The sequence below is a fragment of the Pleurodeles waltl genome, chromosome 7, assembly GCF_031143425.1.
Source record: "Pleurodeles waltl isolate 20211129_DDA chromosome 7, aPleWal1.hap1.20221129, whole genome shotgun sequence".
NCBI lineage: Eukaryota > Metazoa > Chordata > Amphibia > Caudata > Salamandridae > Pleurodeles > Pleurodeles waltl.
The window spans coordinates 1,113,354,089-1,113,375,911 of NC_090446.1; the positions used below are offsets into that span (position 1 = coordinate 1,113,354,089).

The following is a 21,823-nucleotide window of genomic DNA, read 5'->3' on the forward strand; positions in this document are numbered from 1 at the left end:
CTTCTTCTCCCACCAACAAGAAACAAGGGGAGATTATGCTGGGATTCAAACGGCTGCAGTTTATGCAATGCACATCATAAACACAAAATATCTCATCTCATGCAGGTTTTAAGATTGGCAGAACCTAACGATAATATATTCTCCTGTCCTTTCGGTGTCCTTGTGGTTATGTTGCTAGTCGCCAGTGTCCCAGCACTGCCTTTCCTCCCGAGGGCCCTTGGTCAGCGCTACTGTGGCTAGGATTCCTTTGCTACCAATTGCTGTGGGCAGCCCCCTGGCCTTGCCCTGGCTGCAAGTGCATGTCCGTCCGACGTTAGCGGTCTCAGTGAGCTGGGGGTGCTGCCTCCACCCCTTTATGTGATGTAAAGCCAGTTGCCTGTGCTTGATTGGCCAATTCTCAGCACGCTGGCCAATCAGCACGCCTGCAGTTCGCGGGCTTCGACCTCCCGTGGACATCTGTTCTCTCCCACGGGAGGCATTCGCCATGGGCCTCTCACTGGTCCACTCTGCGGCCTGGCCCACGGACTGAAAAACCTCATGGTCACTTAAATCATGGGAGTGTCTTAAAGGTATGTAACATCATCCCTGAATTAATCAACCTTGCTCCCAATTGCATCGAACAGATTGAATTTATGGGTGTCAAGTTCAGTCTGCAAGACAAAAGCACTAGGGTCGGATTTCAAGTGTTTAAATGTATTCTTGCTTTGAGGGAATTGGTCTAAAAATTGAACCTCAGTTAGAGGCTCCCAAGTAGTACGTTTGTGCACAACACACTCTTCCTCTTCCCGCACGTTTGGGAGAGGAAACAAGAGCAGAACTTTGCAGGCTCCCTTTTGTTCCTTGCCAGGCCAAAAACTCTTAGATATCACTAATGATAAACATTTACAAATAGCAGTTAAACCAGAAGGTTGATTATTGCTGATGTTGGGTCCTCTGTACCCGATGAAAGTATCAGCAATAGCTGGAGCCTTGTTGAGAGTTTTTTGAGTAGATGAACCAGAGAAACAAATCCTAGGAGAACATGAGCTGTAAATATCAGGACCTAGTGCACTGCAGACTTGATATGTTGATCTTGGAATCTAGCTGGTAGACATGTGACTGACACTGACATAGAATAATTATATAACTTTATTTTTTGACAAGAAAACTTTAATCTCAATGATTGTTGTTTTTGATTGGTACAACATCTCAAAGGCTTCACTGCAGCTAAAGGGAGGGCTCATTGCATTAGTAAAGGCAATCAGTGTGAGTTCAGGTTCTACCATTAGTGGTGACTTTACCTGTTTCGTGTTGTTCTTATTGAAATTAATTTGTGCCCTAACTCCATGCTCTTCCTTATTATTAATGTTTATCTTACCCCAGCCTCAGATGTGCAAGATGTTGCACCCAGTAAATAGCAAGAAATGCTTGAAAAAGTATTGGAAAGTTATGCTTAAGCCTCAATTATAATTTTAAACTGCTTCTTATTTCGTATTGAAGAAGACAAAAAAGATATTTTTTTAGTTACAATAATAAATGAGGAAGTTCTCTCTATGGAGTTTATGTGCATGACCAGTACCATTTATAAATAACTAACATGTTCTATTTAGATACCTGAATAGCAGTTTTGCCTTGAACCAACCTGCCAATATCCCACATATCTCTCTGTTAGGGTCTATTGCAGCTCTGGATTGTGGGTGAGTGAATCACGACCTTTCCATCTTACATAAATTCAGTAGTGACCATCTTCTTCAACAAAATACTTCGTCAGGGACTGAAGAACCTGCCAGAACGGGATCCATCTGTGTCATTAGCATCAACTCAGTGATCAGATGGCCCCAACTAATTTAAAAACAAGACTCTGTGGGTCTCAAATAGTGGGAGAAGCAGAGACAAAGCTCTGGGAGAAGCTATAGTATGTGGCTGGGAAAATACATGTCACACCATTCGATTGTTAGCAGCGAGGTAAATGACAAAGCCATCTGATAGATTGTTTTGCTGCTCAATGCTACGACAAACTGATCAATCTAGGCTCAACCAGGAGCGTAAAAGATGTAAGACTGTCGGCTCTGCATCTATTTGCGCTCAATACACCTCCTAATACTCCCACTTGATTTGTTGGAAGTCAAAAAAGCCAACAAAACCCCCTTTTGGATTGTGAAAAGAGATTATTGTAACGTAAATGGGTCGATTTCTAAGCCATTTAGAAACCAAGGACAACAAAACATTCTGGGGAAAAGTGCATTGGAGCAAAAAAATTACTACATTTTAACATCAATTAGATCTGCCACAGGCAAGCAAGACTCTGACTTCCATTGCCCAGATTTGGTAGCAACAATCATCTTGCAGCAGCAGTGTAGGGATCTGAACTATTTTAGAGGAGCCTAGTCAGAGATCTCATGGATTGGCATTGACGTATTGCCTTTGTCTTCCTCTTGAATTTTTAGATGATTCTGCATGTAAAGATTAATTAACTTTCATACAGTGGTGTAGTAAAGGTCCCATCAGATCTAATGAAACATGGAGGATGGGACCTCATTATCTAGTTTCATTGTATAAAAAGCTGTGATAATTGGAATGCCACAGCCCCTCCTCCCATTCCTTGGGCCAGGCATCACCTTCTATAAATAGCTACACCCCCTGTGTTTGTGATAAGTAGCTACAGTCTTTGGTGTGGGCTTAGGGGTTTGTAAGGAAAGACATAATGAAAGCATTAGGAATGGAACAGCAGATCTTGTTCACAAGAGGTAGTCCTTATGTGTTCTGTGCCTCCCAGGCAGTGCTTAATTTGTGCTTGTTCTTTCCGGTGCTGAGCACCGGCACTTACTTGTGAGGGCCGGGGCTTATTCTTATGCCTCAAGCATTTGCTGCGAGCAAAAGACACATATGGGAAGGAAGCAAGAAGGATAAACGAAATAACGTCATAAAGGGAGAAAGTAGAAAGTTGCAGGATGAGCTGAAGGGACAGGTGTGGCCTTAAATGGATTGAAGAGGCCCGAGATGGCTTCAGTATTACGCTGCCTCAGTATTCAGTGCTGGCAGATTTAATTACAGCAGCCTTGTGTTTAAGAGAAGGGCTTTGAGCACCGGCACCACTTTATTTACAAATTAAGCACTGCTCCCAGGGTGGCCTGGAAGTGCTTGGGAACACTATCTTTCGGGAGTACACACTACACTTTTTGTCTCATTCGATGACTGTTGTAGTTTGATTTGTTTAGCATTATTCGACGCCTCGTCAGGGGTAGTAAGCGCTATATAAATACGATTACAATAGGGGCAGCACATAACGGAATCAATTACAACATCGTTGCTTTGTCGGCCATAGGTGTCTTTCTGCTGGGTAAAATGTACGAGGCTGCTCGCGAAATTATCCATTTCTGTGACACTGCAGCAAACTCATCACACATGACAACGCCTTGCCTTTCGCTTACAAGTGCGTTTTCTAGCCCAGGAAAACCTGCAGTGAAAGCCTGGAAAGGCCTCTCAGCAGAAATGGAAATTGAGCAGTAAATAAATTCAGCAAGGGCTACTTCTACACAGGAGCAGTCACAGGCCTACTCTCAGTCGTCATGGTCCGTGCAGTGTGATCGCATGCCTGACAGCCCCCTCCCATGCATCTCTAACAACAAAATGCAGGCCCATATTAACTAAACGTGAGCGCTTGGCGCTTATATGACACAAAGTGGTGCTAGGCACTGGCATAAGACAACTCTTTGGTGCAGAAAGTTGACATAAGCAAAACCCTAAATGCAATTGCGTCACGTAGCACAAAAGCCCTGAAAGGGGTTGTAACAGGGTGGGACAAGCTCAGCCGCCCCTAGAATTCTACATAAAGCCAGACCAACTAAAGTCACGCAAAGTGGCACCACCTGGCTCTGCGTGGAATCATTTCAAATGGAAACAGGAGCACGCAATGGGCAAAAGGAAAATCACGAGATTTTTACACATGTAACTCTATTTCTCAAAGCAGTTACCGTAACAGGTCAAAAATGAGCGAGCAAACCCGGGGTAGTGGGAGGGGCCAAAGGAGTGTGAAAAGGAGAAGGATACACTGAAGCCAGTTGGTACTGTAAGTAATCCCAGGTTTAACCCTTTGGCCCTCCTCCTTATCATTGTCCGGGCACTGAGAGACTTTTTCAAACAGTGACAGACAGGTCTTTGACCATTAACAACTCGGTGGCCAAAAGTCAAACTTGCCTTGTGCTTTATAAACCACCACAAATAATATGTCACGCACATGATAACCAGAGAACTGACGCCACAAACTGCAGCAGCAGACCCCACAACCAGTGAAAGTGTTAGAAGTGTCCTAGATAGCCACCCTTCAGCTCCTGGTATGTGATAATCATTGTGCTTCACAGTCCAGGAAGCAGTTTCCCTCTAGCTGCTCCCACACCTCTGCAAAAGAGAACTAGCCAATTGAACTCACTTTTTCTGTGTGGTGGGGGAAGGTTTCATTGTGTTAGTCTGTGCTAATGGACACAGGCCGCAGTGATTTAAATGGGATGAAAAAGTAGAGGCCCTATGAGAGGTTTGGCAGACAAGTTGTGCCTACCTAACTAAGGAAGTCAACTAATACTCGGGAAGAAGTATTTGATCGATTCATAAATAGAGTCTTACTGGAGAAAGAAAAGCCAATGACAGCTGTCGTCATTATATTTAACATTTGATATAGCACTATTATCACGGGCAATAAGCAATAAAGTACTTGATTGGCATGGTAAATTTAAAAGTAAGTGGAATTTTGGGGTCTTGCTATTGTGGCCATTGGAGGGATTTTGAGATCCTGCTATTGTGGTCATTGGGAAGTCAAGTGGGGGACAGCTTGTTTATTCAATTGGAATGAAATAGTATCTTAGTCCCGATACACCAATGGTAAACAACAGTTTCCATCGTGTTGCTGGGTCTTCATCTCACAAAGGTGACGATCTGCAGCTGGGGCGTGTGATGACAGTGGGGCAGGCACAGGTTTTTCCTTCAGCTGGTGAAGGCCATCAATATAGGGTATGATAGGACTCTCTATAGGTTTCACGAAAAAGACCCCAAAGCTGACAATTCTTTAATAATAATGCAATGTACATTTAAGAAGTAGAACAGAGAGAGTATGTAGTCTTCAGGTCGACCTACTTAGACCATTGGCTTTCATGGGTTTCTCTTGGTTTGGTAATTGCTTAGTTGGGCTGTCAATCACTTTCAAGGCATTTTGTAGACTCTTACGGTTCCCCATTTGTTTTCCATTGGAGTTTGATGATTGGCTCAAGTAGTCCTTATATTAGACTGCAGAAGGCGTGTTATCTGTAGCTTGTAATTCAGACTCACTTTATGCTTTTTATGGTCCATGTAGCTGTCGCCAGACAATTATGTGAGCATCACTAGAGAAGGGCTTTGGCTCCGCCCCCCCATGTTGGGAGCAAGGAATACATGTTTTGATTGGGCAGAAGTTGTGTGCTTCCAAAAAAATTTTTGCCCTCCAGCAACAGTGAACATTTTGTTTATTTATCCAGCTCCTTAAACTTCAACTTTCAGGGACACACACATGACATTGGCATGTTATTAAAGTGGCTTAGATAACTAAAACATTTATGGCGTTTTTCTGTAGCAGCAGCACAGGTGGGAGGAAGGCAGTCCTTAACCTAGATGCATTTTTAAGTCTGGTTTGACAGTGCAACTGTCACCTGACCTTTTAACCTACAACAATATTATTCTACAGTTCTTTGCTTCCGTACATATATATCCATTTCTATGCTATCTACCTGTGATTTCCATACAACATTCCTTTAAAACCAGTCCTATTTGCATTTCTAATGCTTGTTTATATATTTACTGTACTGACATGATGACATTTCAGTTGTTGGTTTATGTCTTTTTATGTCGGAAGTGTGCCTTGTTTGTTTCTAGTAGTAAAAGTAAATTTATTATATAAATCAAAGTTTACAATGGTAACAAAAGTAAAACACCTAAGTAGGCACAAATATCAAGGGTCGACAATAAGTTTTAGAACCATAATGTATTAAAATCAGCACTTAAAAAACAGTTAACCCGGATCTAGACAGAAATAAGTTCATCAAAAATTCGAGCCACAAAACTGGTGCTTTGTAAACCTAGTTTAAAAACTTCTTTAGCATTATTATAATAATGATCCGGACACTATCACAATATCAAACAACTAGCCAGTAATTGACTATTGCACTAATATCTCTAACGCTGTCCCATTCTCAGGCAACTTCTTCAATAGAATCTTAGTTAACATTCTAAGAAACTATTGAAGCTCATTTTTATAGACACAAGAAAAATTTGGTGCACAATTCGCAAAATGTGCAAAACCTCTTATTTAAGATCAATTATGAAAGCAAAGTATTTATATATAGATACAGTGAAAAATTGAGTCAGAGTATAGAATGAAGTGCTAACATCAAGAAGGTAATGCTTTATATGCCTGATCTAAAAAATTAGTTAGCATTAATATTGCACTATCTTCCCTAAGACTAAAACAGTATCTAACAGCCTCCGCAGTTGATCTTAGTTTTGCCTTGTTAAACATGGTTCACAAGTACTTCCTTCTAAAATATAAAAGTTTGGAGCAAATACATAAATCATGAAGAAGGGATTCGATTGTGAGTCCACAGAGTCAAAAAACAGTATTATCTTTAAATACTAGGTTCCATTTATCCTAAAATTCATAAATCGGAATAAAAAACAATCTGATCTTTAGGAATTTCATTTTAACATACCAAGGCAAGTTTGAACCAGGATACTCTTGGCTCGGCAAGAAAAAAGTGTCAAAGACTATGTCAATATGGTTATATAGGGCCTGATTACAAGGCTGGCGGTCATGAGATTGCCCGTCTCGCAGTGACTGTGGGACTGCCTCACTCCAGTTGGTCAGACCGACACATTAGAACCCTGGTGGTTGGGAACATCAGGGGACCACCGTCCCTGCCAGGAACATGGTTCCCGATGGGCTGACGGCAGTCGGATTTGTGATCAACCATGGTGGTGCTGAGTTCAGTGCTGCCACGCTGATCATGAGTCCAGTTTCCGCCAGGCTTTTCGTGGCGAGACCCCACCATCAAAAAATGGGTGGAAACACAGTCCAAGGGGATACAGGGGGGCCCCTGCACTTCCCAGCACCCTCAGACATTGCGCTTTATGAGAGTACTGTTGTGCCATGGTATTGGACTTTGCTCCCTTAATGGAGCCTAGGCCAATACCGGAGAACTGTTCCAGGCGGGCTGACTGGCAGGCACGTCATAATACAGTGTTCCCACGGGTCAGGCCAATGGGAACATTGTAATATGACTGGGAGGAACGCCGACTGTATGACGGCAGTGTCCTCCCCGCAACTCATCCGGACCGCCAAAGTAGTGATGAGCCCCATAGTTTGGCCTGAGCTAAGTCTGAATCCCTGTAGCTAACATTGAAAGTTCCACAGAATAGACTTTTCGGGCTATTTGATTTAACAGTGCCAGCAACTCTAAATCGAGTAGTTTGTATCTTTCTACAATCAAGGATACAGCATGCAACTCTAACTTCTTGTGTATAGTTTCCCTCATTTCCTGATAGTTTGTCTTTAGGACAGGCTAAGATTATTCACTTATTACCCTTACATGTTCATTGCTTTCAACTTTGTTGTCATGATAGCATTTTTTATTTACTGATTTTGTTGTACACAAAGTAAGGACCTGAGCAGACATGGGGCCTGATTTAGATGGGGAACAATGGGATTTAGATTTTTGCAGATGGGATATCCGTCTCCGTTGTGATGGAGTAACCCCTCAGCAGAAATCTAAATCAGGACTTAGTCTTTCTTACAGCTGCACCAAAAGTACTCACCCATTATCAAAAGTATCACTGCAACATTTAGCTGTTTATGCCTTTTAAGTTCACCATAGACAATGCTAACTTCATCTCCTGACATTTTTTAAACACCCGTTTTTGAAGGAACAGCTTGACTCTGCTATTATTACTATTATTACGAGTTTTGTAATGCACACAGCTACCCAGAAGGGTTTCTCAGCACAAGGTGGGTGCAAGTATGGTGTACAAGTCAATTAATTTAGAATAACCAAGTCTTCAGGCTTTTGCGAAAGCTAAATGAACTCTGTTCAAATAAGCCATACTTCCCCTCTTTATTCTGTTGTAGCCCAAGACATTGCTTCATTATCATAATTTCTTTCTCGAAAACTGGGAGCAAACACTTCCACAAAATCCAGATCTATTCGCTTAGCCAATGTATGTTTTTGCTTTGTGAGGGTTGATAATTAGACAGGGCCAGGCCCAGTTAGAGCCCTGACAGCCATCTGTCTTCTACCCAGAGTCTTACCTGTAAGAGACATCTGTTGATGTACACAAAGATGAAAAATCTAGACTGAAGCACAAGAAGGTTATAACTCTAATTGTGAAAGAAATTGTCCAAACCTGACCAGTTATTTGTTCACATAAAGCTTGCGTGGAAGTAATATTTTTAGTTCTTGCTTAAAGAAGGCACCTCCTGTCTGTTACCACAAAGATCTAGTGTACTCAATCTAGACTTTAAGGGCCAGATGTAGCAAAGTCCCAAATTGCGACTTGCAATTTGCGAGTCCCTGCGACTCGCAAATTGCAACTCGCAATTTGGGATGCAGAAAGGTGTCTCAGACACCTTCTGCTACTCGCAATGGGGTCGCAAAGACCAACCTCATTAATATTAATGAGGTGGGTCGCAATTTGCGACCCCATTGTGAGTATGGGCACTCACGGGGATGGTGGCCTGCTGGAGACAGCAGACCACCATGTCCGTGACTGCTTTTAAATAAAGCAGTTTTTTATTTTTCAAAGTGCAACCCGTTTTCCTTAAAGGAAAACGAGCTTCACTGTGAAAAAAAATACGAAACCTTTAGTTTCGGTATTTTTCAGGGCAGGTAGTGGTCCATTGGACCACTGCCTGCCCTGAAAAATTATTTTTATGGCCAGACACAAAGGGGAAGGGGTCCCATGGGGGCCCCTTCCCGTTTGCGCCTGGGTTACCATCCACTTCAAGTGGATGGTAACTGCGCCTTCATTTGCGACATGAATATACATAGCATTGCGAGTCGCTAATAGGAAGGGAACACCCCTTCCTATTAGCGAGTCGGAAATGCATTTTGCGAGTCGGGTCCGACTCGCAAAATGCATTTCTGCATTCCGGTGAGCCTTTTGCGACTCACAAACGGCGTTTTTCGCATCTGGCCCTAAGTGTGCTTTACATCAACCTCATGCTCATGATTCAACAGTTTTTTTATCTACTACAGTACACTGCTCTTTTTTTAATGGCTTTCCTCCTTATTTTTGTATTTGTCCCTTCCATGGAGCATTTCAGTCTTGCTGTATTTCGATTAGATGAGTTGTTCCCTTCTGCCGGTGATGTGAGGGGACTGTTTGTTTATTTTTCTTTCAGCACTTCATGAGACCACTTTGCTTTCCTTGCTTTCAGATATCCCGTCCGCCGTATTACGATTTTGGAAATAATGGAATCGTAATACAGCAGACGGGATTTCCATCACATTGGTGACAGAGTAAACCTGTCTGTCAAACTCTAAATCAGCCCCTTAGTTTTTTTCTTGTGTTTTAAAACTTTTTCTAAGGCCTCTGCAGCTGCACACTGCTGCTCGTATTCGTGATTTGCTCCATGCTTTGTACACAGCTTCCCCTAAATACCTGTTACCTGACTGCCGCATTTTTCATTAGATTTTATTTAATGATATTTATGAGGAGAAGACAGATGCACACTGCTACCGAATGCTACCGAATGACTCATGTTTGTCAAATTGAGCACTACCATTTGCACTTCTCTGTACTACAATGCTTCCGCCCAGGGCCCCCAACCCGTCCTCAGTATTTTTTTTTTAGAATTTTTTAAAAGTATTATTATTATTATTATTATTATTATTAGGCTAACCCGGCAAATACCCACTACTACCAGACTGCTAGCTCATCCTCTTTTGTGTGGCATCCCTCACCTAATTTATTTTTTAATTTACCATTCCGAAATGGTTTTCTTTCATCTTAAAATAGTAAATTGAAAATAAAGTATAAAGATAGCTTCTTAGAATTGGTGTTCATACATGGTGGCCATTTTTTTATGATTTTTCTTTTTTTCTTTTTCTTTAATACAAATCCTTAAAAGATAGCCTCTGCACATGCACTGATACGCATGGCAGACATCCTATAAAGATTTCTTCTTAAAGCAAAAGAAAACCATTGCAAGATAGTTCTCATGCTGTTATCTATGGAAAAACAAGCAATTGTGAAGCCAACAAAATTCACAAGCATGCTACAATGGCTTTGCTAATGTTTGTTTATAATTAGTGCAGCTTTTTTTTCAAATGGCCATGAACAGCGGGCCAGGTTAGGTGGGCGTGGCAAGAACACTGAACTAAAATCTCACTGGGGTGACCAAAATGCATAAAATGCGGGCAGGCTATTACAGACGACAATCAAGAGCTCCCTCCTTCCATTTTTCAAGGATTTGATAAGTACACAAGACACCACTACTGGTACGTTGTACTACTTGAGTGTGTCATGGAAGTCATTTAGGGATTGATAGAAGTCATAGGTGCAACCCTTCGTTTGCCATTTGCTACCCCCGGCACTGGCTTTGCGACCCGCAGCTTCAGATGTGGCAAAATCAGTACCAAGCATATAGGGCAGCACGATCTTTTGTCTATTTTTATTAAACCAGTAGTCAATAATAATAGCACCAGAATCTGGAATGAGACCTTTGCTGGCAGCTTTTAGGTGTATGTTGGGCGCATGCTTGCGGATTGATGTGTTTGTGCAAGAGCAACAGTGTGTGTATAGGTGAACATCTGTATTCGTAAGTGTCAACATAAGTGAGTGAAAGTGAGCAAGAGTCATAGGTCATGAATGAGAATTCATGGGATTGGCTGCTGTGATTATGAGTGAGTATGAGTGAGCCAGAGTGAGAGAGAGTAAGAGTTACTGCAAGTGAGTGAGACCTGGTGAGTGATAAGAGTATCCGTGTGCTTGAGAATGAGTGTGAGTGAGAATAAATAGGAGTGAGTGATAGTGTGGAAGAGTAACTATGTGAGACTGAATGAGTAAGAATAAGTTGGAATGAGTTAGAGTATGAGTCAGTAAAAGCAAGAATGAATGAAAGTAAAATTATCAATGAGTAAGAGCAAGAATGAATGAATGTGAGAGAATGCAAGTAAGAGTGAGTGAATGAGAATAAATGAGAGTGAGCAATGATGACAGCATGAGAGTAATGGTGAGTTTAACAAGTGCATGTGAGAAAGTGTGAGATTGTCCCTAAAAAGGATTGAGACTAATTGTGAATAAGTTAAAGTGAGTAAGTGCAAGAAAGTGAGAATGGAAGAGTGAAAATGAATTCAAATGAATGAGTGAAAGGTAGTGAGAATCAGTGCAAGTTACTGAATGTAAGTGAGCATGATAACAATGTGGTTTTATGCTTCCAAGTCTGCTATAGGCCATTGTAAATTGAAGGTAATGCTTGTCTTATAGAGGCGCCCAGGACAGAATACTGCCACCGGCATATTGGAGGCAATTTTTAACATGACAGACACCTGTGACAAAACACTGGCACTGGCATATTGGATTGGTTTTAGGCTTAATGGGCACTGATGGTAAATTAAGAGCACTGACATAATAGAGGTAATTCTTAGCATATGTGGTACCTGTGGAAAAAATGCTGTAGTTGGCATACTTAAGGAAATTCTTGGCATACGGACACCATTGGCATAATTTTGATAGCACATTGAAGGTACTTATTATCATAAAGCAGGATTAACAGTCGTCCTCCCCTATGATAAGATGTACCTCCAATGTGCTGCAAACATTTTGCCAAAGGTTCCCTATACCAAGAATTTCCTAAGCGTGTGGGAGGGTGGCAGCCATGAATAAATGCTGGCCCTGACGTATTAGAGGTGATTTTGACATAAGAGTCATTCATGGTATATGCACAATGTTAACAGCAAAATTCTGGCACAGGCATATTGTATGTAATTTATGGTGTTTAAGGCACCATGGCATATGAGGGGGCACCCATGACAAAATGTTGGCCCTGGCAAAATGGAAGTAATTTTTGGCATATGGATCAACTCCTATGGAGCATCAGGTTTCATTGGCATATGACACCATGAAGGAATTGAATAGTTAATGGGTGCTAATTCAGCATCTTCCGTCTTAAATCACAAAGGGGTTCCTTTCCACTGCCGCGACTGTGGAGGCAATTTGTGAATTAGGGTCTATGGCGGTCATTCTGACCGCGCCGCCCACCATGCGGTCACCGCCATTTGGCCGCTCCGCGGTCAAAAGACCGCGGAGGCCATTCTGGCTTTCCCGCTGGGCCGGCGGGCGCCCGCCAAAGGAGCGCCCGCTGGCCCAGCGGGAAAGGCCCTGCAACATAGAAGCCGGCTCCGAATGGAGCCGGCCGTGTTGCAGAGGTGCGACGGGTGCAGTTGCACCCGTCGCGATTTTCACGGTCTGCTATGCAGACCGTGAAAATCATGCTGGGGCCCTGTTAGGGGGCCCCTGCACTGCCCATGCCAGGGGCATGGGCAGTGCAGGGGCCCCCAGGGGCCCCACGACACCCGTTCCCGCCATCCTGTTCCTGGCGGTAAAAAACGCCAGAAACAGGCTGGCGGGAAGGGGGTCGGAATCCCCAGCGCCGCCATGGAGGATTCTCCCAGCCGGGGGAAATCCGGCGGGAAACCGCCGGACCCGGCTGGGCTACCGCGGCTGTCGGAACCCCAAATGAAGCACCGCCAGCCTGTTGGCGGTGCTTCCGTGGTCATCCACCCTGGCGGTCGATGACCGCCAGGGTTGGAATGACCCCCTATGTGTTTTTAGCAAATTAATGTGCAAATTTTGCTTTAAATGCACTACTCAACTCCATTGTTTTATAAATGTTATGAGGGAAGAACCCCCTATAGAAGAGGTCTGTCGTACATTTCAATTCAAGATAAGTATTACACCACTTTCGAAGGTAATGTCTTTACTTTACCATATGTTGTGTCTGACATAGGCAGTTGTCTGCATTGTGGTGTTAAACCACACAGTTATTAAAAAACACTTCACCTATTTCAATTATTGCAATGTCCTCCGGGTTAAGGTAATGTTTCATCACTTACTTGGAAAATCAGGGAGGTCATAGGGCATATGAATTTACTTCCTATGATATCACTAAGGTCAAAATTATTGTGATGTCAGTTACTTCCATTACCCCTGGCACTTTGGTTTGACGTCCATGGTGCTCAGCATGCGTTCGACTTTTTATCGTTGCTGTACTGGAGGTATATATTTCTGAATTCACATGCACCAGGCTCTGGCCCTGACAGCACAGTTTCCTGTATTTTGTTGTCACTTCTGTTCTATCTCATCTTTTGCCTCCCTCCCCCTGACTTCTCACTTTCAGCCTTGTTTCTTTCTGTTTCACATGTAGACAATCCTGGTGGGAGACAGCGGCGTTGGGAAGACCTCTCTCCTTGTGCAGTTTGACCAGGGAAAATTTATCCCAGGCTCCTTTTCGGCAACAGTGGGCATTGGATTTACGGTAAGAGGCTGTTTCAGTGACCCACCAGCAAACATGCCAACATTTTAGAAGAGGAAAGTGGGAGATTTTCTGAAAAAAATCGGAGTGTATTTTTTCCATTCACTAACATTGAACCATAGTCAATTTTAGGCAGCAGACAGCTAAATTAAGACCATAACTTGCTTCACAAATCGGGAATCCCCCGCCTGAATCGGGTGTGTTGGCTTGTATGCGCCTGTTCCAGCGCCAGCTGCAGTATCTACGTCTTGGAAAATAGATTCACAGTGCGGCAACTAACCCCATCCGTAAATAAATACTAACATCTTGTAGTCAAAATAAGCAAGTAAATACATTTTGGTACATTAAGTTCTGTGCTATCTCCTGCAATGTTCTCGTTTCTGACTTATGAAAACTGTAAATGTTGATAATAAAAATGAAAGTATTATTTTCCAAAGCCAAGCTTTAGATGATATTGAGAAAGAAACGGGTAGAGATAACTCTACAATGACATAAAGAGATTTCAAATGCGAAACTGGACCTATTTAATTGTCACCAAAAAAGCCCTAGTTCAGCAAGTGTGATCAGAGTGCCTCAGGGTGCCATAGCCAGGAATTTCCATCCTGTAACCTAAATATAATGTTTGAATCCGTGGCTGCTCTCCCACAAATCAGCACTGATCTCCTTTAGGCTTCCTTTAATTGCCCGTCTTCTATTTCTGGTCTCACATTGCATCATGGACCTTGTAGTTGTATGATCCATAGATTCAGTAGTTACAATCCTCCTCCCAAACGCATTATGGTGATTGTAGTTATTCATGATAGGACTTTTTGTTACATTTTTCTGTAAGTGCAACTCATAATATGTATTTCTCTTAATTTGACGCTCAGAGGAGTGTAGAAGTGCTGGTTTGTAAGCAGTTAAATATTCACATGGCATTATGCTTCAGTATTTGTTCATATAACAGTTTGTTCAACAAGACAACACCTAATTTTCCTCCTATTTAGATGTGGTGAAACACTGCATATTGTATCGTACTCCACTCCTCACCCTGAGTCCCTGTCTCATTTCCCAGCCTTGCTGCTGAGTCTCCCAACACTTAAGGTGTGTTCTCCTGCCATTTCACATTCACTCGCCCACACCCAGCTCACTTACCCAACATACTCAATGCACATGGACCTAACAGTCACTACACCACACCCCTACATGTCCTTTGTACACCTCAGCATTTGCCACTGAAATTTGGGATCTGCTATGCGACCACTCACTGGACCTGTTTTTCCTGACTGAAACATGGTTGACTCCCTTGACGGCCCCCATAATTGCCCCTGCAATCCCCTGGATACAACATCACAGGACAGGACAAACAGGCCTAGAGGCGAAATCGCTATCATCTTTAAAGAATCCATCCAGTGCTCCATCACCTTGGAAAGCACCACTAGCAACGTGAAACACTTGACCCTTAAATTGCTCAACACAGCCAACTACACCCTGAATGGCACCCTCATCTACTACCCTCCCTGACCATGAGCCAACTTCAGCAGCACCATCGTGCCCTTTCTTGCCCTGATCCTTGACTCCAGCACCTCCATCCTCCTTGCTGACCTCATCTACTACCTCAGGGATCACATTGATACCAACATGACCAGCTTCCTTGAGGATCTGCACAACCTCAGACTCATTCAGCGAGTGGAAGGCCCTACACATGCTGCCAGACTCCCACTGGACCCCATCTTCACCAGCTTCAGCAACATTACAGAAGACAAGCCTGCACCGATCACCCGGTCTGACCACACCCTTATCGACTTCAGCATAGCTATTGCACACCACCACAGAAACACCATCGCCAAATCTTCACAAGAAGATTAGAAAAGGATATCAGAATCATCAGGATCTTCTGAACTTCTGCATCAACATCCTTGTCACAACAACCTTCCAGAATCCATCTCCAACCTCAATGCCTTGATTACCACCTGTTCAGATAACCTGTCTCTTCCCAAATCCAATAAAGCCATGAGAACTAGACTGCAAGCAAGCTGATACCTGGAAGAGATCAAACTCACTAAACCTCACTGCACGCAATTTTGAATGCAGATGGAGACAAAGTCAAAACAACACTGACAAGAGCACCAACAAATCCTCCCTCAGATGGTCCGTCAGCAAGTCAGATCCACCAAACACTGCACACTGACCAACCAGATTGAAAACAGCACCCTTAGTGCTAAGGAAATCTTTGATATACTGGAAGATTTCACCTCTCCAGCAGCAAGCTCCACCAGTCTAACACCCTCTCAGGATCTCTGCACCCAGCTGTCTCTATTCTATAGCAACAAGATCACCAGCATCTATGAAAATTTCAAGCCCCGAGCAGACCTTTCCACTGTTGTAGCACTCCTGCACATCACTACCAGCACCCAGAGGTCCACCATTGATACCTTACTCACATCTGCACTCAAGAAATAGTAATGACCATGCCGTCCATACACCACAGACCCCTGCACTCACCCCGTCTTCATCAAAGACCTCACTGACAACCACCTCCTCGGCGCCACTCAGTCCGGATTCAGGCCCAACCAAAGTAGAGAGACCACTCTCATCGCCACCACAGACGACGACCAGATGGTTATGGGAAAAGGTGACAGTGTGGCCCTCATACTACTGCATCTATTTGCAGCTTTTGACACTTTCTACCCACATCCTTATCCAACAACTTTACAGAGCCAACATCCAAGGTCCTGCACTTCACACATAATAAAGCACTAGGGAGAATTAAATGGAACTTTTAAATCTGTGTTAACTAATTAACTTCCTGGTACAGGCTACAAACTAATCCTTCTCTGCTTCCCTCCGTAATCAGTTTTCCTCCTCTAAAGACAGTGTTCAGTGCTAAATTTACAGAAACGTTTTGGGATAGATAGTGAAAAACTGATACTCTCAGGAAAAATCCTGGATGTCTGGTCACCCTAAAGTAGGGAGATGCCGTAGGAGGGCTTAATTCAGTCAATGTGTCCGTAGTCGTGTCTGAGGGCTAGAGATGTTGGATTTTGCCAGAAAGGGGAACAATAATGTCAAAGGCCTAGAAATAATGTTAGAGATAGCCAGCAACAATGAGGCAAGTAGGCAAGAAAGGCTGATGTGCCAGCAGTGAAGACATCTACACAGTAATGTGAAAGAGAACCACCAAAAGTGACACTAGGTCCATGCTGACAATCAGTTTTCACCTAGCCAGGCGGAAGACTATATGACTGCATGACCTCACCTTATGGTCCTTGCAGGAGAATCTTTAGGAGAACTGTCTTTCTCGCCTGAGAGTACTTTTATACAGTGCTTAATTTATAGGAGTGAGTGCAGGTGCCAGTGGTGGGCATAATTGTACAAGCAAGGAGGGTCATGGGGGGGGTACACATGCACACATACACTTCACTCACACCCATTCATTCACACATGCACACACACCCATTCACAACTCTCACCAGCAAATACACATGCATTCATACATGCATGCACCGTCAAATATTAAAAAAACATCAAACTTACCTCAACAGCAGCAGCTCTACCAAGGTTGCGTCGGAGGTCCCAAGAGGGTTGGGACTGCTGCCTTCCTTTACTGGCACAGCCAGTGAGGGAAGCAGCAGTCTCAATCTCATCACAGAGTGGGAGGGGGTCAGTAAGACTGCTGACTCCATCCCCACTCTGTGATGAGGTGTCACTGATTGACTCTTGGACCTGGGCAGTTCAGGGCTTAAAACTGAAGCGCCTAGGTCTGAGGCAATTGGTGACGCTACCCCTCGTCACTGAGGGGGAGGGCCTTGAGGACCTTTGAGGAGCTCAAGAGGTCACCCCCACAGGAGCTGTGACTTTTTCAGGCCAGCAAAGTTCAGCTCAAACAATCAATCAATCAATCAAGGATTTATAGAGCACTCTAATCACCTGTTAGGGTCTCAAGGTGCTGGGGGGGGGGAGCTATTTGTCGTAGAGCCATGTCTTGAGGCGTTTCCTGAATGTCAAGAGGTCTTGGGTCTGGCAAAGGTGGAGTGGTAGGGAGTTCCAGGTCTTGGCGGCTAGGTGAGAGAAGGATCTTCCTCTGGCGGTGGTGCGGCAGATGCGGGGGATGGAGGCGAGGGCAAGGCTGGCGGAGCGAATATTGCAGGTGGGGGTGTGGAAGGTGAGTCTGTCGTTGAGGTAGGCTAGGCCTGTGTCGTGGAGGGCCTTGTGTGCGTGGATGAGGAGTTTGAAGGTGATCCTCTTTGATAATGGTAACCAGTGAAGGTCTCTGAGGTGGGGGGAAATGTGGTTGCGGCGTGGGATGTCCAGAATGAGGCAGGCGGATGCGTTCTGGATTCTTTGCAGCTTTGTTAGGAGTTTGGTTGTTATTCCTGCATATAGGGTGTTTCCATAGTACAATTTGCTGCTGACCAGGGCATGGGTGACAGTTTTCCTGGTTTCGACGGGAATCCACTTGAAGATTTTGCGGAGCATACAGAGAGTGCTCAGGCAACCAGGAGCCTGTGTAGCACATGTCTAGCTCTGGGCTGTCTGACCTGAGCCAGAAGAGTGTCTGTCAGGTTGACCTTTGTTCAGCCGAAGATACATTCTTCTTGCCTGGGAAAAGGTGGTGGGGAGGTGGCTCCCTCAGCCCGTACGGATGGGCTGCTTCTGGTTGGTGTACCTAGCTCTGCTCAGAAACCCGCAGTTGGTGCAATTAAACATTAGCGTGCCGAACACTGGTAGTCTTAAGCCCACCTCATGCCTCTTTAATTCTCTACCAGGCACACCCTCCCCCTTTATCTTACTCTTGGTCCTGTTTTCTCCCGTTGAGAAGTTTTTCCCTTCTTTCTCTACCTCTGTCTTTCCAATCTTTTTTTTTTCTCTCTCTCGCACTCTGTAAATATCTGATGCATAAAAATAAGCACCAGTTCCCAAAAATAAGTGCCTGTGGCCCTCACTTCTCAAATTAAGCACTGCTACAGCCCTACCAAGTATCACTCATTGAGTGTTAGAGTAATGCATTTCCATACTTGACCCTGCATTACCCCACATAAATGTTGTGTCACGCATTTCAGAGCTGCTCACAGTCTCTCACACAATCTCAGTTCCCACACCAGGCCAGTGTATTATTACCAAGATTGAGCTTGAACTCTTTTATTTTCAAACCCAGGTTTGCAGCTGTTGGAAATAACCCTTTTTGCAGGGTCATCCCTAAACCTTTTGCCTCCTTCATCCTAGTTTTTCTGACCTGTTTTTTGTTGGCTTTAAGACTCTGGGCACTTTACCACTGCTAACCAGTGCTAAAGTGCATATGTTCTCTCTGTAAATTGTATTGTTGATTGGTTTATCCATGATTGGCATATTTGATTTACTAGTAAGTCCCTAGTGAAGTGCACGAGAGGTGCCCTGGTCCTGTAAATCAAATGCTACTAGTGGGCCTCCAGCACTGGTTGTGCCACCCACATGACTAGACTTGGAAACATGGCTCAGACCTGCCACTCCAGTGCCTGTGTGTGCAGATTTAAACTGCCAATTCGACCTGGCAAGTGTACCCACTTGCCAGGCCCAAACTATCCCTTTTTGTACATGTAAGGCACACTTAAGGTAGGCCCTAGGTAGCCCCCTGGGCAGAGTGCAATGTTTATTAAAGGTGGGACATGCACTGATGTGTTTTACATGTCCTAACAGTGAAGTACTGCCAAATTCGTTTTCACTGTTGCAAGGCCTATCTCTCTCATAGGTTAACATGGGGGCTGCCTTTAAATATCTTTTAAGTGCAGTTTCCCTTTGGGAGCAGACAGAAATTTGGAGTTTAGGGTTTCTGAACTCACAATTTAAAAATACATCTTTTGGTGTAGTTGTTTTGTGATTGGTAGTTTTAAAATGCCCCTTTTAGGAAGTGGGTATTTTCTTGCTTAAACCATTCTGTGCCTCTTCCTGCTTGTGTATTCCATGTATGGGTGAGACTGATAGTTGGGCTGTTGTGAATTCCCTCTAGAGAGTGACACAAAGGGAGCTGGGATGTAGCCTGCTTATCCTGATGAGCCATCTGGGCTAGAGTGGAGGGAGGAGTGGTCACTTACACCTGAATGGGCTGTGCCTGCCCTCACACAATGCAATCTCCAGCCCCCTGGTGTGTGTCTGGGGCCAGGCCTTGGCAAGGCAGGATCTTTGCGAACAACAGAGACTTTCCTTTGAAGTTTTCCTACTTCAAAGGCAGAAAGGGGGTATAAGTATTGGACCCAAAACCCCAGACTTTAGATCACTTCTGGAACCAAGAGGAATCTCTGCTAAGGAAAAGAGCTGAAGAGCTGAGGAGGAGTGCTGCCTCTGTGCTTTGTTAGGCTATCCTGCAGTTGCTGCTTCTGCCTGTGAAAGGGGACAGTGGACTTTGTGGTATATTTCTGCTTGTGAAGACTTCCTCTACTAACATCTGGACTCTGCTGAGACTCCTGCCCTGCCAGGCAGTGTCCTATAGAGTCGATGGGCACTTGAAAGGTGAAGTTGGCAGACAAGAGCTGAACATCCACACACAGAACGCCGTGTGGGGAAATTTTCGACACACTATCTGCAACATGGCTGATAATGATGCGCTGTGCTGCCAGCCTCAAGGCTAAAATCGACACTCCACCTGCATCGCGGCTGGGAGATTGAAGCATCGTGGCTGGAGAAACGACCCGCAACACCCACTTGCGGCTGCTGATAACAATGCAAACCCCATGCAGTGGGGTTTTCTAACACCGTGCAACAGGATTTTCCATGCACTGTCCCTGGGCGTCACAGTCAACCCGACTCTGCGTGGATCTGAGGTGCCTCGTCCGGAAATCAACACATCGCTCTCTTGCGAGGGAGAAAAATGACGCATCGCCATCTTGACCGGAGCAGAAATGCCACACGGCCTCCCTTGCGAGGAAGGAATCGACGCATGTACGCTGGCCCGTGCTGATTTATTTTTGATGCAAACTAGATACTGTGTGCAAAATCATCGTTTCCATTGTTTTCTAAGGGGTTTGTCTCTTATTCTTCTAAAAATTCATATTTTATCTTGCGTATGTTGGATTTTTGTAATTTTGGTTTTGTTTGATTTAGATAAATATTGCCTATTTTTCTAAACTGGTGTGGTGTTCATTTTGTTGTGTTTTCACTGTATTATTGTGTATATTGGTACAAATACTTTACACATTGCTTCTTTGTTAAGCCTGCCTCCTTGTGCCAAGCTACCAAGGGGGTGAGTGGGGGTTGACCAGGTGTGTTTCTCCTTTGCCCTGACTAGAGTGAAGGCCTTGCTTGGACAGGGGGTAACCTGACTGCCTACCAAAGACCCCATTTCTAACAGCGGTCATACATAGGCAAAGCAAGGGCCGCCGAGGTTGAGGAGTCCAAAAGAGACGGTTAACATCCGTATCCAGGATTTTTGGCTCTCTTTTATCTCTTGACATCTGGACCCGAACAGGAGTATTCTTTGAATACTTTCCAATTTCAGAGTCTCACTTGTAGAAACCTAGGGCCAGATGTATGTAAAGTTGGGTTTGTGATTTCCTAATAGCAAATCTTAATGATTCGCTATTAGGAAATCGCAAACTGGGATGTATAACAGTGTGTTTAACACTGTTTGCGATTCCCAATGGGTTGCAAATGACCTCCCACATCAATATTCATGAGGTAGATTGCAATTTGGGAATGGTCACACTCACAGGGATGATGGCCTGCTGGGACAGCACACTGCCTATGGCTGCTTTTTAAATAAAGTAGTTTTTTTTAATGCAGCCCATTTTCCATATAGGAAAAGCAGTTGCATTTAAAAAAAAAAGAATTACAAGTTTTCTTTAGATTTTTTCAGAGTAGGCAGTGGTCGGTGGGACCTCTAGCTGCTCTGAAATAATATTTTTGCATGCATTCACAAAGTGGAAGGGGTCTCATGGGGACAGTCGCAAAACAGTCTAACATCCCCCTGCAACTTGCTATGAGGAAGGAACGCCCTTGGCTCGCCCCTTCCTAATAGTGACTTGCAAACCAATTTTGAGAGTCGGTAACAAGATACGTACTCACAGAAAAGGATTGTTAAATGGGGAAAAGCCCTTTCCCAGTCCCAAACAGCGCAATGTGCCGGGAAAAGGCTTTCATATTCGGAAGTGTGAGCGGGAGAGGGAGGCAAAGGACGCGGAGCGCAGTGGTTCTCCACGCTCCGTGCTCCCGAAACCCCCGTGAGACGAGACAGCACCCTTCCTCAGGTAGAGGCAGAGGCGCAGGAGTCCCGAGACGGAGCACGGAGATGGGGTACGACGGCTGAGAGGCTGCTCAGCGCTCCCGTAAATCCGCATGAGGCAA

The 21,823-nt window shown here is 44.3% G+C and overlaps 1 protein-coding gene across 1 annotated transcript in view; it reads left to right on the forward strand.

Moving 5' to 3' along the window:
• The window catches only part of RAB37 (RAB37, member RAS oncogene family), a 318,509-nt gene that overhangs the window by 65,222 nt on the left and 231,464 nt on the right, over positions 1 to 21,823 (forward strand). Inside the window, exon 2 of the mRNA XM_069200082.1 lies at positions 13,421 to 13,531. Within this exon, the coding sequence (XP_069056183.1) occupies positions 13,421 to 13,531 (111 nt within the window). The remainder of the gene's footprint in view (positions 1 to 13,420; positions 13,532 to 21,823) is intronic.